The 17,627-nt window shown below is 42.7% G+C and overlaps 1 protein-coding gene across 1 annotated transcript in view; it reads left to right on the forward strand.

Annotated features, from left to right (window-relative positions):
• The first annotated feature begins 9,816 nt into the window (after positions 1-9,816).
• The window catches only part of WFDC1 (WAP four-disulfide core domain 1), an 18,095-nt gene continuing 10,284 nt past the window's right edge, over positions 9,817-17,627 (forward strand). The window contains exons 1-2 of the mRNA XM_042480668.1: positions 9,817-9,898; positions 16,987-17,462. Coding sequence (XP_042336602.1) covers positions 17,322-17,462 — 141 coding nt within the window. The 5' untranslated portion in view covers positions 9,817-9,898; positions 16,987-17,321. The remainder of the gene's footprint in view (positions 9,899-16,986; positions 17,463-17,627) is intronic.

Consider the following 17,627-nt stretch of genomic DNA (forward strand, 5'->3'; position numbering starts at 1 on the left):
ACACCATTTTCCAACATCCTACACTTCAGTTGCCCTGTAATTCTCTTTTTGGTTCTTCTGGTTCACCATCCCAAAAGTTACTTTCCATTGCAAACATGGAGTGTCTCTCAAGTCTGATGATATGTTCCTTCGGGGACATTGAAGCAATCCATCCCCTGGAAGCAATGGCAAGGTCCACAAATGGGTGCACATCACACACACACATGTGCATGAAAGAAAATACTCTACATGCTCTACAGTTTTGCTTTGTGGTTGAATCAATCCTTTTGGAATATGCACCTTTTTAAACGGTCCCTTCTCTTTTCATTCCTGCTTGACTCCATATCTGAGGGACTGGTTCCCTCCTCCCCCCGCATTTTTCACTTTGTCAAATTGTTTGCTAATGCTTCTTACGCCAGTCCGAGTAGATTATGGTTTTGAGCCCGGAAAATCTCTTGCAGAGCTTTCTCTGCATATCTGACATCGACGCCATCAATTTAATCAGAGCAGGATTGCTTTCCCTCCCTCTCTCTTTCCAGTTTGTGTTTTCATCCAGTCGTCTGACAAAGCACAAAATGGGTCTTTTAAAAATATCCTGCACCGCCGTCACCCACCAAGGCTGGAAAGGAAGGGTCCTGTGATGTATATCCATAGGTCTCATTCCCACTACCTTTTAAACCGGATCACAATTCAGGTTGAACCGGTTCAAATGACCCTGGTTCCCATTTAAACCAAATTGCTGAAGTGATTCTGAGAGGGGGGGCCATGCACCAGACCCATTTAACCCACGTCTTTTGGACGCTGATTTTTTCCCTGTCTTTTTCAATATATAAATCAATTCCATGCAAATGTGAACCAGATGAGGATCGGAATCGATTTAAATTTGCCCTTAGTCCGGCTGGAACAGATCCATTTTGAATCGATTCAATGGATTATTTTACAGGGCACGAATGCAATCGGGGCAAATGTAGTGGCTCCACGCTCCACTGTCGAATTGATCCATCAGTTTGGATTGCACACCGATTTACCTGTGAGTGGGAATGAGGTTGTAGTCAGAGTCCATCAAGCTCAATATTGGCAGCTATGCTACAAGATTTCAGAGCCTTTTCTAGCTTTGAAATGGGGACCTTCTGTGTGCTCAGGGCCATCATTAGGGTTGGTGTCACCAAACAAAACCAACAAAAATCACACACACACACACAAAGCACCTAACAAAAATCACTTTACTTCATTTAAAATTACACAGTGGACCCTTAGTATCTGCTGAGGTTTGGTTCCAGGACACCCTGTGGATACCAAGGTTTGTGGATGCTCAAGTCCCATTATATACAATGGGATAGTAAAAAAACATGGCCGAATCAACGTTTGCTTTTTTGGCATTTTTATTGTTGCTGAATATTCTCTAGTCATGGATGATTGAATCCACGCTTTGACGGCATTCGGAGAGGAACGAAGAAAGCCGTTTCTCTCCTACCCCTACTTTCTTTTCTCAAAGTAAAGAGGAATTATCCCCCCCTCCTCCATTTCACTTCGATCTGGGAACTTTAGCTATGATTTCTGCCTTACTTTCCAAAGAGGAAAATTTATTCTCTCTTGTTCTCGCCACTTCCCTCTGAATGATAAAGTGTGGGCAACTATGGAACTGGAGCCAGCATGGTGTAGTGGTTTGAGTGTTGGACTACAACTCTGAAGACCAGAGTTCAATTCCCGGCTTGGCCATGAAACCCACTGGGTGACCAGCAAAGCACAATCTCTCAGCCTCAAAGGAGAGCAAAGACAAACCCCCTCTGAACAAATCTTGCCAAGAAAACCCCATGATAGGTTCACCTTAGAGTTGCCATAAGTCAGAAATGACTTGAAGGCACACAATACACACACACAACTACAGAACTATGGTTGGTACTCAATGCACAACACTTAATGAAGTCACCAGGTTTCAAGTTTTGACCTGGAAACCTCAGGCCTGGAATGATCCTGAACCGACAGCCTTAACTACAGGATCAGAATGTGTGCGCATTAAAGTTTAGAAGAACAAGACCTGGAAGTATTTGCATTGCATCATTTGCAAAAGTTGCAGGAATGGACTTTTATAGGTTCATAATTTAGAGTAGCAATTAAATAGTGGGGGTTGTAGTTTCTTTCTATTAGCATTGGCTACACCCAGCCCTCATTAAAATAATATGCATTTTGGAGGGCAGCTGTTTGGTTGGGGCATTTGGGACCAGCTGTTTCTTTGAAGTCGGTACTATCCCAAATTCCTGCTGTGTTTATAAAGGAGGCCCAGGTCCAGCTGCAGCTGAGAACACAAGGCTCCAATGACCCAGCTTGAGATGATCATCCCCCTGCGAGTCCAGTCCATTCAGAGGCTCAAAAGATGCAAAAGAATGTGCATAGAAAAGTTGCCTTTGTCCATTCCTTTCTCATCTTTGTCTTCCTCCTCCTTGATCTGCATTTTCTCCTTTTTATTATTATTATTATTTAACAGGGACCAGGGAAGAAGCGAACAATAGCAACAAAACTAAATTAGTAGTTGGAAAAATGACTGAGGTTTGAACAGCTGGACTCCAACTCACCAGCATTGAAAATCATGCACAGGCCATTCATAGAAGAGGATTTGAATGAACCCCAAAAGCTTTACCAAGCTGGGGGTGGTAGGCTCCTGCCTGTAAATATTCTGAGTAGATGAGATACAACCCAACAGCAAAGAAAACTGATTTTTGGAGGGATCTGGTTGGTTCAGTTCAATTGAAACAATAGGCCAGGCATTCAGACAAACAGAAATTAAATTAGTACAGTAGTCTGACCGTCTCCTTCCGAATGGCATTCCTAAACACTGCAGCTTTGCTTAGACGCTAGATGGTGCTGCAATCTACATTTTATCGAACGTCTGTCCTTTCTTTGCACAAAATGGTTATCGAAAGCACCCTGTTAAACTTCTGAATCAAGAGGTGCTCAGAGCAAGGATGGGAACAGGAGCTGATAGAAAAACCAAAAAATTGCCTATCTATTTATACTGTTATGTCGCATAAAAGGGATCAAGGTTTCAGCAAACTGGAAACTGGCAATTTCCTGGTTCCAAATAATAAAAATTATTTATTTCTATTCCGCCTTTTCCTCGCGGAATCAAAGCAGATTACAACAAGGACATTAGACACAAAAAATAATCATACAATAAGCACAAGCGAAAATACAGAACATAAACCTTGTCTAAAGCAAGGAAATATATATATATATATATATATATATATATATATATATATATAGTATATATAGAAAAATAATAACACTATCCCCTAGCGACAAAAAATACTGTTCAATACAAATACTAGGACGGTAATAATACGGTAATACCAGGAGACCATAGTCCCTTATACTACCAAAAACATTACAAGATAATAGCAAATTCCTCCATTTATATTAAATCAAACAATTAAAACAATACTAAACTAATAATTAATTTGTTTTATTTTTTATTTATTTATATACCGCTATTCCAAAGATCATAGCGGTGAACAGCAAGTAAGCTAATTAGCAAGTAAGCTAATTTGCCCCCCACAGTCTGGGTACTCATTTTAGCAACCTCCTCAGAAGGATGCAAGCCTGAGTCGAGCTTGGGCCCTTTTGCTGGTCTTGAACTCGCAACCTTGTGGTTTCGAGTGAATGGCTGCAGTACAGGCATTTAACCACTGTGCCACCAGGGCTCTGATTTGCTCATCTACTCTGAAGATGCCAGTCACAGATGCCGGCAAAACGTCAGGAATAAACTCTTCTTGAACATGGCCACAGAGCCCCCAAAACTCACAAAAGACTATGCTCCAAGGAGGTTTGCAGTTGCCCTCCTCTGAGGCTGAGAGAATGTGACTTGCCCAAGGCCACCCAGTTGGCTTCCATGGCAGATTCGAACCCTGAGTCCAAGACCAACACTCAAACCACTACATTGTGCTGGTTCCCAGTAAGAGGACAATTTGGACCGTCCCTGCCATATGGGGACAGTTGGGGTGTTTGCGGTTCATGGTGTGCTTGTGTTTCCTCGAGGATTTGGGGGGGAATGGCTTGTTTCCCCAAGCAAGGATTCTTCTGTTCCTCCTTGCCTGAAGTCTGGCTTGAGTTCTGATCCTGCTCAGTCATGCAGAGAGGCAGGGAGCGAGGAGCAGAGGGACGCTGCCCAGCTTTCCAGCCATCTGCCTTGTTGAGTCTGCTTCTTTGGCTTTGTTGCTTAGCCTTCCAGTATGGAGGTCTAGTTTTGCAAAATCTGGTGCACCTAATTGGAGGCTGTCACACTCCTGGCATGGAATTGACAGGCCAGCTAAGCATTGGGATAATGAGGAAAAGGCCCTGGACTAGACAGTTCCTGGGTCAGATTGTAAAACTGGGAACTGGGGGGGGGGGATACTCAAGGCAGTTTTCTGTGCTGTGTCTGACCTCCTTTCTCATAAGCCTAGGATTCAAGAGTTACCAAACGGCAGAGATTGTTGGCAGATCGAGGATGGAGGGAATGAAAATGCTTCTTTGTGAAATTAATGTACAGTCGGCTCTCCGTATGCACAGACTGCTCATCCACAGATTCAACCAACCATGGCTGGAATATATATATATGGAATATATATATTCCAAAAAGCACACCTTGATTTTGTCATTCTATGTAAGGGATAGTATTCCTATGCCATTGGATACAATGGGATGTGAGCATATAATAATAATAATAATAATAATACCTCATTGTATTCAATGGGACTTGAGCATCCATGGATTTTGGCATCCATGGGAATCCTGGAACCAAACCACAGCAGGTGCCAAGAGCCCACTGTAACAACAACAACACCTCATTGTATTTAATGGGACTTGAGCATCCATAGATTTTGGGATCCATGGGGGTCCTGGAATTGAATCCCAGTGGATACTAAGTCCCCACTGAACAGTTAGCTCTCTGTATCCACTGATCCTGCATCCACAGATTCAACTATCCATAGCTTGGAAAAATATATATAAATATATTTAATTTTTCCCAAGCAATCCTTGATTTTGCCATTTTGTATAAAGGATACCATTTTACTACTCCATTGTATAGAATGAGACTTGAGCATCCATGGATTTTGGTATCCACAGGGAGTCCTGGGACCAAACATACCAAGGATCCACTGCATGACATTTGCTCAGAATACGGGGAAAGTTTCTTTTGTTGGGATTGCAACTCCCAGAATCCCTTACCCAAGATGGAGGGGGTTCTGGGGAGTTGTATTCCTCCCCTTCTGGGGGAAAAATGCTTCTCCAAGCTCTGAATTTGCTGCCCCAAGAAATCAAGAGTTTGGAAAAGTTCCTTTTGCCAACAACAACTTCCCCAAACCTCCCAAGATGATTCTGCGAATTGTGTTCCAAATGATTTTTAAAAAGACTTTTTTTCCACGCTTTGTGGATAACAAAGTATAAACACAGACAATTCAAGCCAAAGCAAAAGCTAGATGACCATTGCATTCATTATTATGTTGTTTACATTAAAGCAATAGAGCTATAGACCACTATAAGTTACAACACCAGCAAACATTTCAAACAAAACAAATGAATGAGCTATCATAGCGAAAAGTTGAAAACATGTTTAAAATACACATAATAAGAAAGGGCAACCAAAGCATCCAGTAAAAGATCCTTATGCAACAAGCAAACATAACTACAGTGAGATTGGCTAGAGTCGAATCCTGTTTTTCCAAGTTCAAGTTTTCTTTATTGCACTGTTTACTAAGAGCTTGCTGCTGCAACTTGACGCTGCCAAAAAATCCACTTAACCCAGGATAATCAATCTTGGGGTTCACCCCCCCCCCCCGAGTTTTCCTAAAAGATTCATATTGTTGGCTGTATGACTAACCGATGCAAATAGACCTGAGATAAACCACGATCAAACTCTGCATGCCTTGAATGTGCTTCAAATGCTTCCGTATCATTGACTGTCTTTATTCTAGTGCTGGCTCATGTGAGCATCCAAACTCATAGAGATGCACATAGATGCGGTTCCGATTTTAAAAAATAATAGTACGAACAACAAACCCGAATGCGTGAATGAGATTATTCAGATATTTGCACTAATAAACAACAACAGCAGCAGCATCTAAATAGGGCCAGAGTTTCTCCAGTCTTCCTTCACCATCTTCCTAATGTGGATGCAAAAACGGCTCTGCTTTTAATGTGTAGTCATGGGGTGGGTTTTATATGGGACGGGTGTTGTCATTTTATTATGGTTTTAATGTTTGTAATTTTATATCGTTTTTAGCTGAAGTTTTCATTGTTTTGTTGCAAAATGTTTCTGGAACTTTTGTGAGCCGCCTTGGGTCCCTTCGAGGAGAAAGACGGGATAGGAATGAAATAAATAAATACATAAATAATAAAATGCTGCTAAAAGAAATGCAAGACAGAGGATAAGGAGGAAAAGGAGTAGTAGGGCTGTGAAGGTATAAAAATATGAAAAGGTATGTAGAGAGATCTTGTAGTATTTTTGAGACTGAGAGAAAGAAGTTGGCTGCATGAGCTTTTGTAGACTTCACTTTCCTTCCTCAGATGCATTTAGATGCAATAAGAAGAAGAAGAAGAAGAGAGATCGTGTAGCCTCTTTGAGACTCACCGAAAGAAAGAAATTGGCAGCGTACGCTTTCGTAGATAACATCTACTTTCTCAGATCCATATGCATAGACTTTAGTCTATGAAAGCTCATGCTGCCAACTTCTTTCTTTTAGTGAGTCTCGAAAGTGCTACAAGATCTCTCTGTGTACTGATTCTATACACTAACATGCTTTGAATGTATAAAAAGGAGCTTCTTTATCAGAGGCGTTGTTAACGAAAGCATGACTGCCTATGGAAAACTAAGCAAGCGAATTCTTCTGCACTCTTGGGAAGGAAGACTCCTTGGGAGGAGGAATGGTCCAAGCGTTCAAAAACTGTCCGGCTTCTGCGAGTTGCCAGAGGGCACAGTTTGAATGGGTTTTCCTATTGATGGATCTGTTCCTGCCAGAAAGGTAAGGTCAGGAGGAGGGCAACAGAAGAAGGAATACAGAAGAAGGAATGTGTCCTACACACAAACACACACACACTTCATCTCTTCCTCTGCAAACAGGCGACCTTAGTTGTGCAGCATTCCAGCTGCCACTATCCTTATACTTCTGCACCTTGAATTGCCAATGTATTTGTCTTCTCCAGATCAGAGCTTGGGGAAAAATTACTTGTTGGATTTACAAGAACACTTAGAATCTCTCTCTCTTATAAACATATACCAAAAAAAGAATAACTATTCTGGCTTCGGACTTGTAATCCAAAAAAGTAACCAGTGTGGTGTAATGGTTTGAGCATTGGACTAGGACACTGGGAGAGCAGGGTTCAAATCTTGGGGAATTGATGCTTGCTAATCTTTAGAATATGGCCTGATTCCCACTACCTTTTAAACCGGATCGCAAATCAGTTTGAACCGGTTCAAGCCACCCTGGTTCCCACTTAAACCGAATTGCTGAAGCCATGCACTAGACCCATTTAACCCATGTCTTTTTGACGCTGATGTTTTCCACATCTTTTTGGATAAACTGATTCTGTGCAAGTGTGAACCGGATGCGGATTGGAACTGATTTAAATTTGTCCATCGGCCGGCTGGAGCAGGTCCATTTTGAATCAATTCAGGCATGAATGTGAACCACAAGTGGATTATTTTTGAGGGAGAAAGTGTGATCGGGGCAAATGTAGTGGGAACCACACTCTGCTGTCAAAACAATCCATCAATTCGGATCTCACACCGATTTATCTGAAGGTGGGAATGAAGCCTATTACTCAAACCAGCTCCAGGGCGGAACAGCTGGACTTCATCTCAACAACATCTGAAATCATGCAAAAGCCATTAGTAGAACAGAGCTTTAATGAACCAAAAAATCTGTCAAGCTGTGTCTTGAAGTCTCCTCCTGCTTGTAAAAATTCAGAGCAGATAAGAAATAATGCAATAGCAGAAAAGAAAACTGATGGTTTAGCTCCATCTGGTTCAGTCCAATAGACCAAGAGTGGACTAAGTGCAACCTTGGGGCTGCAGGTGGTCTCTAAGGCTGCTTTCAAAATGCAAACTTTGACCTCGCTAGATTGCACCTTTTTGCCCCCCAAAATGATGAACTGCCTCTCCTGGGGTATATCCTCACGGCACTGTTATAGCACTTTCACACCAGCTTAACTGCTATGGCTAGCCCCAGTAGACTCCTGGGATTCAGGAGCAGCAAAAAACCACCCCTCTCCCTGGACTACAAGAAACCCATTGCAAGCTTGTGTCAGGAGCCCTGCCTGGAAACTGTGTATAAGCTTACAAACTAGATTGTATGTAAACTGAAGTCAAGCGATAACACCAACAGAAGGCAAACTGGAGACCATAAAGTAGCCACAGCAAATGGGAATTCAATGGCCTTATGTTCTTTGGTACCTATTTGCCTCCACTGTTGCTCCCATCTTTCTGCGGTGATGCTGCTATTCCCAATCAAAGCAACGTTTTGCCTGAAGACCTGGAAAATTCCCATCTGCAAGTTTTACAGCTTTTCAGACCTGGTCTGCTGCAGTAGCCTGACTCTAACCAAAGCCATAAATCATTTTAATGCACAACAGAACTGAACCTTTCAGTAGCACTATTATTAAGACTGAGAGGGCCATCTTCATTCAGTTACGAGGTGGAAAAATCCCAGAAGCCCAGGGCAAAGATTCTTTCTTGCTGGTCTCAAGAATCCCAAATATATGTGAAGGTGAAGGCTTTCACAGCCAGGATCCACAGTTTTTTGTGGGCTTTTCAGGCTATGTGGCCATGTTCTGGAAGACTTTATTCCTGATGTTTCACCAGCATCTGTGGCTGGCATCTTCAGAGAAAGATGCTGATATCTTCAAAAGAAGATTCAGACTGAACATCCAGAGGTTCCAGAAAAGAGGATGAACCCTGAGAAAAAGACAGAGGTTGCTACTATGTGTGTGCCCACATGGCACAATCAGAGCAGTTCGATACCACTTGAAACGCCATGATTTTATGCCGTGGAGTCCTGGGATCTGTAGTATGGTGAAGGACCTAGGGGTCATCTACACTGTAGAAATAATGCAGTTTGACACCACTTTAAGCGCTGTAACTCCATCCTTAGCTATTTTTGTAAAAAATAATGCATCTGAAGAATTAGACTGAAGTCTGCCAATTTCTTTCTTTCAGTTAGTCTCAAAGGTGCAACAAGATCTCTCTACATACTATTTTTCTAAAAACATCCAGAAAGATTTTAACCATTTGTGATATAGATATAGGTGTGGGTGGGTTGGGGATAAATGACGTTATATGTTCAAGAACGGAAACTTTAATATATATATATTTAAAAGCAAGTAATTTAGATCTTGCAAATGTTACCTTTCTTATGTTACAGATCCCAGAATCCAACTAACATGCTCATTGCAGGATTCTGGAAACTCTAATCCAAAATGTAATTTTTCCCAAGCTTTGATTTGCTATACTAGAAAGAATTAGGGATGTTTTAGAGAGACTTCCCTTCATATTCATAAAAGCGCAACAGGGTTTGTGGAGACGACAGAAAGAAGAGCCTTTGGTTTTTTAAGACTGTCATCATACCCATCAATATACAGCTTTCCAGTGAAGATATTTGCCCCCTGAGTGTCTCTGTTTCATCTCTTTCCCCACTCCTCTCAGACATTTTTGGATAGCTATTACCCATGCATGGAGTAAATAGAAAATTCCTAAGCCTGTTCTAAATTTAGATAAGTTGAGATGTCTCCCTTAACCCGCCTTTAAAAGGAAAGGAATTAGGAATGTGTTGGTGACAAATGTTGTTTAAACTACACGCACATGCACACACACACGCACACAGCTTTATTCTCTCCAGCAGCCAGAGAAATGTACAAGAGAAGTGCGGAACAGCCCTGCAAAGAGGTAGGAACCATGATCTTATCCCAGACCCTTATATAAATGGAGATAGGATCTCTAGCTTGTTGCAAAGGTGATTAGCCTTCTAGTTAATAGCAAAACTTAATCTGGATCTTAGAACTGTCTGAATAGTACAAGCTTGATCTTTTTAAAAGTTCTCTGAAGCCTAACATGGATCAAAAGATATAGTAATTCCCCTTTCTTCTCTTCTATGCGCCTCTACTCTTATCTCGATTGCTTTGCTCCCAGTCATGTGGAAACTGTATTTAAATTCATGGGTCATGTAAGAAATATTTAGCAGCGTGGATTGTTTGCTTTTCTCATATGCAGGCCAGACTTTTCCACTCTGAATGCCTGACCAGATCAGCTAGGCTAGACTCATACGCAGGCAGGGAATATTAGTGCCTATTAAGTACAAGATCAGAAAGTGTAAAGACATAACTCTGAATAGTAAAGTGAGGATAGTCCAAGCCATTGTATCCCCTATCGCCGTGTACAGATGCAAAAGCTGAACAATGAAAAAAGCTGATAGGAAGAAAACAAATTCATTTGAGATGCGGTGCTGGAGAAGAGTGCTGAGGATACTGTGGATGGCCAAGAAGACAAACAAATGGGTTCTAGAACAAATCAAGCTAAAACTCTCTTTGGAAGCCAAGATGATTAAATTGAGGCTGCCGTACTTTGGCCACATCGTGGGGGGAAATGTAGAGAAGACAATGATGCTATGAAAGGTGGAAGGCAGTAGAAAGAGACGAACCACATGCCAGATGGTTAGACTCGATCAGGGCAGACATGGCAGAGCAGTGGAGGACAGGTTCAGTTCATCTTTGGCCTCATTCCCATTACCTTTTAAATTGGATCCTAAATCAGTTTGAACATGTCCAAATGAGCCTGGTTCCCACTTGAACTGAATCGCTGAAGCAATTCAGGGAGGGGGGCTATGCGCAAGACCCATTTAACCCACATCTTTGTGACGCTTATTTTCCCCCGCCTCTTTTTGGATAAATCAATTCAGCGCAAGTGTGAACCAGATGCAGATCGGAATTGATTTAAATTTGCTCTTTGACTGGCTGGAGTGGGTCCATTTTGAACTGATTCATTCATGAATGTGAACCACAAGTGGGTTATTTTACAGGGGGAAAATGCAATTGGGGCAAATGTAATGTGAACCACTGTCGAATCGATCCATCGATTCAGATCGCAAACCAATTTATTTGTAAGTGGGAATGAAGCCTATTACGGTCGTACACCAACACAGGTAAAAAGGGAATATAGAATAAAAGAAGGTAATGTTAAAAACAATGGCAAAATCAAGGTAAAAACCAGGTAAAAGCATAGATTAAAAACAGAATAGCCTCAACAGGATTTCCACCTGTTGGGAATACAAAAGAAAAGAAGGTAATGATAAAAGCAAGGTTAAAAACACTATTTCCTTTTAAAATCTGCTGTGGCAGGGCAAGATTAGTACTAGTCTACTGTGGAGGTCATTGCCTGATGGATTTTAACTGCAGCTGCGCAGAATCTGGCAACATTATATGTTATATCTGGAATGGTGTCCGAAAGCAATACGGAAGTGTAGGATTGACTGGTGTCTCCTTGGTGTTTATACAATAGAGAAGAGATAAGGCTGAAGTGGATGTCCCTATAATATGAGCACTGGAGTAATACATGCTCTGTTGTTTCTATTTGGCCAGAGTCAGTGGAGGACAGGAGACCTTGGAGCAGGGACGTAGCCAGGATTTTAGGAAGGGGGGTCCAGACTAAGTGCCACCATTATAATGGGGCTTGGGTGCAGCGGCACAGCAGCACACACCACTCATTTTTCTAATGGAAGGGGGGGTCCGGACCCCAAGAACCCCCCCCCCTTGGCTACATCCCTGCTTGGAGATGTCTCAAAGCCGACCTGAGCGCAGTTAACAACAATAACAATTAAGTACTAGGGGAATTGCAATTGTACTTGGAATTGTTCTTTAGGCTAAACGCTTTTCTGGGAGCGCTTCCTTCTTCCCAGGAGCTCTTGCAGTTTTGGGAACTCAGGACAACTGAACTGATGCTGAGAGCCATTTTTGTCCCTTTACTGTTTAGCTGGGATACAGGGTCACATAACCACTGCTCCAAAAGTAATGCAACGGCACTTCTGGTTTCTCTTTTGGTAAAAATTTGGCTAGGGGTTTCTTGTGTTTGGTACGGGTTGAAGGGTGGTGGAGTAGCGGGGTTGAATCTATCCAAATGCATCATTGCTGAGGCCATTTGGAAAGGATTTAAACATTTGTGGGTGATTTTTTTTTTAGTTTAAAAAATGTCATTGGGCTTGGCTTGGGTGTCTCCTTTTCCCTTGCAACACTGTAAGTCTATATACTCCCCCAGAGTAAAGGGACTAGAATTGCTTGCCAACATAATAAGACCCAGAAAGAAGTTCTACTGAGTTCAATGGGACTGAATCCCAAATGAACTGGAATAATCCAAACATGACATCAGAACGGTCACAAGATCCCTCCCTGTGGAGATCTGGCATTCTTTCTTTTTAAAAAACATTCAAGCATTTTGCAGAAGACCCTTTTATTTTAGGAGACATTTAGTCATTGATCATCACCCTCCAATTGCAGTTCTCTGCTTTTAATTTGGCTGCTGGGTTTTGACGTGTTTTTTATTTGGTGCTTTTACGATCCTTTTGCATTGTTCATTTCCTTTACTCTTTTACTGTGCTTCTGTCTTCCTTGCAACTAGTGCCAGCTGGTCGTTTCCATATAAATGGAGCGGTGAATCTGTTCTGTCTTTTAGTCCAAACTTTAAAAGGTTTATCCAAGGTCCCTCAGTGGGTTTCCATGGCTGAGCTGGAATTTGAACCTTGGTCTCCAGAGTCATAGTCCTGTGTTCAAACCAATGTACCACACTGGCTCCTATCAATGATTTATACATTTGTAACTTTCCCTATGGGAATGGCTGGATGTTTTTGTCCGCTACAGAATTTCTGTGTTCAATTCAAGCTCGTGGAAATGGAGGTATGCATGGAGACGTACATTTTGCATGGAGGTGCGCATACATTATGTATTGTGTTTCACAAGCTTGCCATTTAATGCAACTGGCTGCATAGCCCAGTTAATGCCTAATGCAGCAGGGGTCCATTTGTACTCAGCCAGCATCAAAGTAATAATGCTGCAAAAGGTAACTTACCTTAAGAGATCAATGAGAATGGGAAAGATATTCACTGCACAATCTGGGAAGATGTCACTGCAGGTGCTAAGACAAGAAAATGGATGTGGCATTTAACTCAGCAGTAGGCTCCTTCCTCTTCCCAGAGAGCAATTCCACAGTCTTGTTCAATGTGACCTCTGGGATTTTGATGCCCTCCATAGAAATTCAACAGAAAGATTTCTGTCTCCCATTATGGATCATTGACTACAATGATGTTGTGGGTTTCTGACAGTGGCAGGCATCCTGTGGTGCTTACCGTTGCTTTCATACACATTGGGTTTATGGTAAGGCCCCTAATCCATATTAGCCTTCAGCAGTGTCACCCAGTGGGTTTCATGGCCAAGCAGGAATTGAACCCTGGTTTCCAGAGTCGTAGTCCAACAGTGAAACTACTACGCAATTCTGGCTCTCTTTTTTGGACTACAGCTCCCAAAATACCACAATTGAGAAACTTTCAACAGCCTTGCTGCAGATGCTTCTTAATGCTCAACATTAGATGCCCGTTACATATCCAAACCTCCATTGAGAAGTTTCCTATAGCAAACCAAATGAGACAATGTGGAGTTTCTCCCTCCTTTCTCCATCACAATTATAACACAGCATCCCCCAATCTCTTGCCCTTGGATTCTCATCAGCCCTTGTCAATTGTTGTGGAGTCAGCTTCAATCTATAGTGACGCTATGAATGAGAGACCTCCAAAAGCTCCGGTCATCAGCTTGCAAACTCAGCACAGCTATGGCTTCTTTGAGTAAATCAATTTTGAATTGGAAATTCTTTTCTTATTGCTTTCCACTTTACCAAAGATGATCAACTTTTCCAGTGCAGCATGTTGTCTCATTCCGTCTCCAAAGTATGATAGCTTCACTTTAACTATCTTGGCTTCTAGGAAGAGTTCAGGCTTGATTTGCTCCAAGACCCATTCAAGTGTCTTTTTAGCAGTCCACAATATCATCAGAACTCCTCTCCAGCAGCAATAGCATTTAGCATTTGAATTTCTATACTGCTTATCAGTGGAGTCAGCACTCTCTGAGCGGTTTACAATCTGTAAGCCAATTGCCCCCAACAAGGAGCCCTGGTGGCACAGTGGTTAAATATAGCCACAAGGGTGTGAGTTCGATCCCAGGCAGGGCTCCAAGGTCCATTCAGCCTCCCATCCTTTCATAGGTTGGTAAAATGGGTAGCCAGCTTATTGGGGGCAATTGGCTTACACATTGTAAATCACTAGGGGAGTGCTGAGTGCACTGATAAGCGGTATAGAAATGTACTTGCTATTGCTATTGCTATTTGCTGGGTATTCGGCTGTGAGGCTATACAGACCAGTGTTATATGCTGGCCTCAGGGAAGAGTGGGGGCATGGCGTCCACACAATGCACACCCCAGTGCTGCCCTGATGCTGCCATCATGCCATGTGCCCAACTGCACAGCAGGGGGCATTACAGCGCTCCTTTGGTGCTGTGTCCAGATGATACAGTGCCAAAAAGCACACATTTTGTGGCTCCTTTTTGTGCCACGGAAATGCCAGATCCACGGCATGCAGTTGTCATGGCCCTGATCCAGTGCTGAAAGGGGCAGCAGCAGGTTGCTCTAAAGAGGTAGTCTGTTGAGCCCCTGAGTCATGTATGTAACCAAGATTCTAGACACAGGAGCTCAAGGTAGGCATGGGTATCCACTTGGCCTTTTAGGAGCATGAGGAACATGGAGCAAATCAGTTGAATTGACATTCTTGCATACCAATGGCATATATATGTTTGTCCCTGGCTTCCACTCCACCAAATGCATCTGAGGACGGTAGTCTATGAAAGCTCATGCTGCCAACTTCTTTCTTTCAATTAGTCTCAAAGGTGCTACAGGATCTCTCTGCAGCATGTCCTTACATTCAGCTTGATTCATGATATTGACTTCATTGTACCTTCAGCATCCTCCTCTTGTTGTTGTACATCAGGCTCGAAACTCCAGAATCAAGTCTTCTGTATATCATCAACAAGGCTGCTGTGTGGACAGCTGTCTTTGCCATCTGTGGTGTATGGCTTCCAGATGGCCAAACCAAATCAGAAGAGGGACAGCCTTCATGTTGAATGGGTCCTTTAAAATACTGCGATTAAAGCTTTCAGCTCTGTGATGTAGCTTCCCTCTCTCTGAGCTTACCCACTAATTTCCTCGTTCACTTTCCTCCAGCTACCAGATATATATCCAAGACAGAGTAGGGATAAAGAATGGTGTGCATGTCCCTTCAAGCCACCTGCCAACTTATGGCGACCCAATGAATTCCATAGGGTTTTCTTAGGCAAGTAAAACTCAAAGGTAGTTTTGCCAGTGACTTCCTCTGAAATATGGCCTACAGAACCTGTGATTCTCTGGTGGTCTCCCATCCAAGTACTAATCAGGACTCTGCTTACCTTCCCAGATCAGATGGGATCTACTGGTGAATTATTTTGGGTGTTATCCAATGCAAAGATTAGCAATAAATTTAGGACAGACCAATAAAAATACTTTTTCTTCCCTAGCAGTGCAAATCTTCACTTCTTTTGCTTTTGTAGACAGGTATACTTCAGTTAAGGAAGTAGTTCCTGGCCTTTACTATCCCAGGTAGTTGGGATCACCTTTTCCTATGAATGTTTGGGTTCTCCAGTTGCACAGTGGTTCTAAACATTTGAGCCTCCTGATGTTTTGGTCTCGTTTATGGTGAATGGGTAAAGATTCTGGGCATCAAAGTCCCAAACATCTGGAAAACCTAAAAGTTGTGAATCTCTGTACTACAGAGCTGTGAAAGGCCTTATAGACCATCCTTCTGAGGATGGCTGCCTGTTTTCCATGTCCCATGTCCACTTTTGACCCATCTGCTAAGCATATTGCAAGAAATCGCAAAGCACCCAGGCTAAGAGGCAGCTTCCTGATGTATCAGCCTTTACTGTCATACTGGAACTAAAACAAAGCCAAACAGTTGGCTGCAGCCAAAGATTTCTAGAAAACTTCAGATTCTACAGATCAGCCATTCTCAACCCAGTTCCTTCTATCTGTGTCCGACTACAAGTCCCATCATGGGGATGGTGGGATTTGTGGTTCAGCATCACTGGGGTGCAACCCAGTTGGGGCAACACTTCACTATTAGACATTTTCAGCATTGTATGTTTGAAAGTCTCCATGCTCATTTCACCATCCAGGCACTTTAGGGCTTTATGAGAATGCCTCCTTAATGAGAGACACATGGCTTAACTCAGGCAATGTGGTGTTGCATCAGTAAGGAAGGATGGCAAGCTTAACCAGCACACATTTCATAAGAAATAAAGCCCAGTTTCATGGTAAGAACTGTTTGACAGTGAAGCAAACTGCCATTGAGGGCGATGGACTCTTCAATGTTGGCGGTCTTTAACAAAGGCCAGTTGACCATCTTTCAGGAGTGCTATTCCACTGGGTGACCTTGGTCAAGTCACACTCTCTCAGCTTCAGAGAATAGTGGTGGCAATGGCAAAACCCTCCTGAACAAATCTTGCCAAGAAAAGCCTTGGTTTGCCTTGGGTTCTCCATAAGAAATGACTTGAAGGCAAACAAACAACAAAAATAACTTCTCCATGCTCTGTGTGTTTTTTGTATGTATTCTTCATTGCACTGGATACACTAGCATTTCAAATTATTTTTAAAAAGTAGGTAAGAAACGGGACAGCTGTTTCAGAGAGGAATTTTGCTTTGGGAAGTTTGGGAATGCCTCTTGTCGAAGCTTGCCCTGCCTATTCCTTAGAGACCTTAATTTTTCCCCCTCCAACTTCTCTCCTTCCCCCTTTTCAGCAGCTGTCATCTGATCCTCTCTTTCTCTCTTTGACTTTGAAAAGGCCTCTCTCTCTCTGGGAGTGCCAGATGTTGAAACAAAGGTCTAAAAATAATCTTTCCATCTATCTTTCTAGGGTGGTGGATGCCAGGGGCACAGCCTCTAAGCAGCTGCAAGACCCAAGGACCTACTTCTACTTTGGAACAAGAAACTTCTGGGACAATTGCAACAACTTGTTGGTCCCCAACGCAAGGCTTCTGCACTTTTCCAAAGAGTGGGTTTGAAATTTCCATTGGGTGGAGGCAGCAGGCAGTCTGAGCTGTACCAGAGGAGTGAACAACCCACCTCCTTTTCCCTTCCTAGGAAATCCAAAGCCGGCTTGATCTTCTACCCTTGGATTTCTTTTCTTTTTCCTTTTCTGATTTTAATTTCTTTGCTTCTCATGGTGTGAGAAGAGGTGCAGGAGCTACAATGGAGGGCAAACAACATGTGTGCCCCAAATTCTTGGCGGTGATGTTGTGCCTTGCGCTGCTGCTTTCCTGCCCACCTTTGGGATGGGCGAAGAGACGCTGGAGAAGGACGTCGCACCTGAAGCTGGCAGAAAAATACGATGTGAGTAGATCTGCTTTTGAGGATGGAAAGGAAAGCTAGAAGGGGAGGAGGGTATCAAATCCTAGGATGCTAAAGTGGATGATAAAGAGCTTGAGGAGGTCAGGTTTTGGACTACAACTATTGAGGGGGGGGGGAATTCTGAGAGTTATCATCAAAAGGATTATA

This window comes from Sceloporus undulatus, chromosome 8, assembly GCF_019175285.1.
Source record: "Sceloporus undulatus isolate JIND9_A2432 ecotype Alabama chromosome 8, SceUnd_v1.1, whole genome shotgun sequence".
In the NCBI taxonomy this organism is placed as follows: Eukaryota; Metazoa; Chordata; class Lepidosauria; order Squamata; family Phrynosomatidae; genus Sceloporus; species Sceloporus undulatus.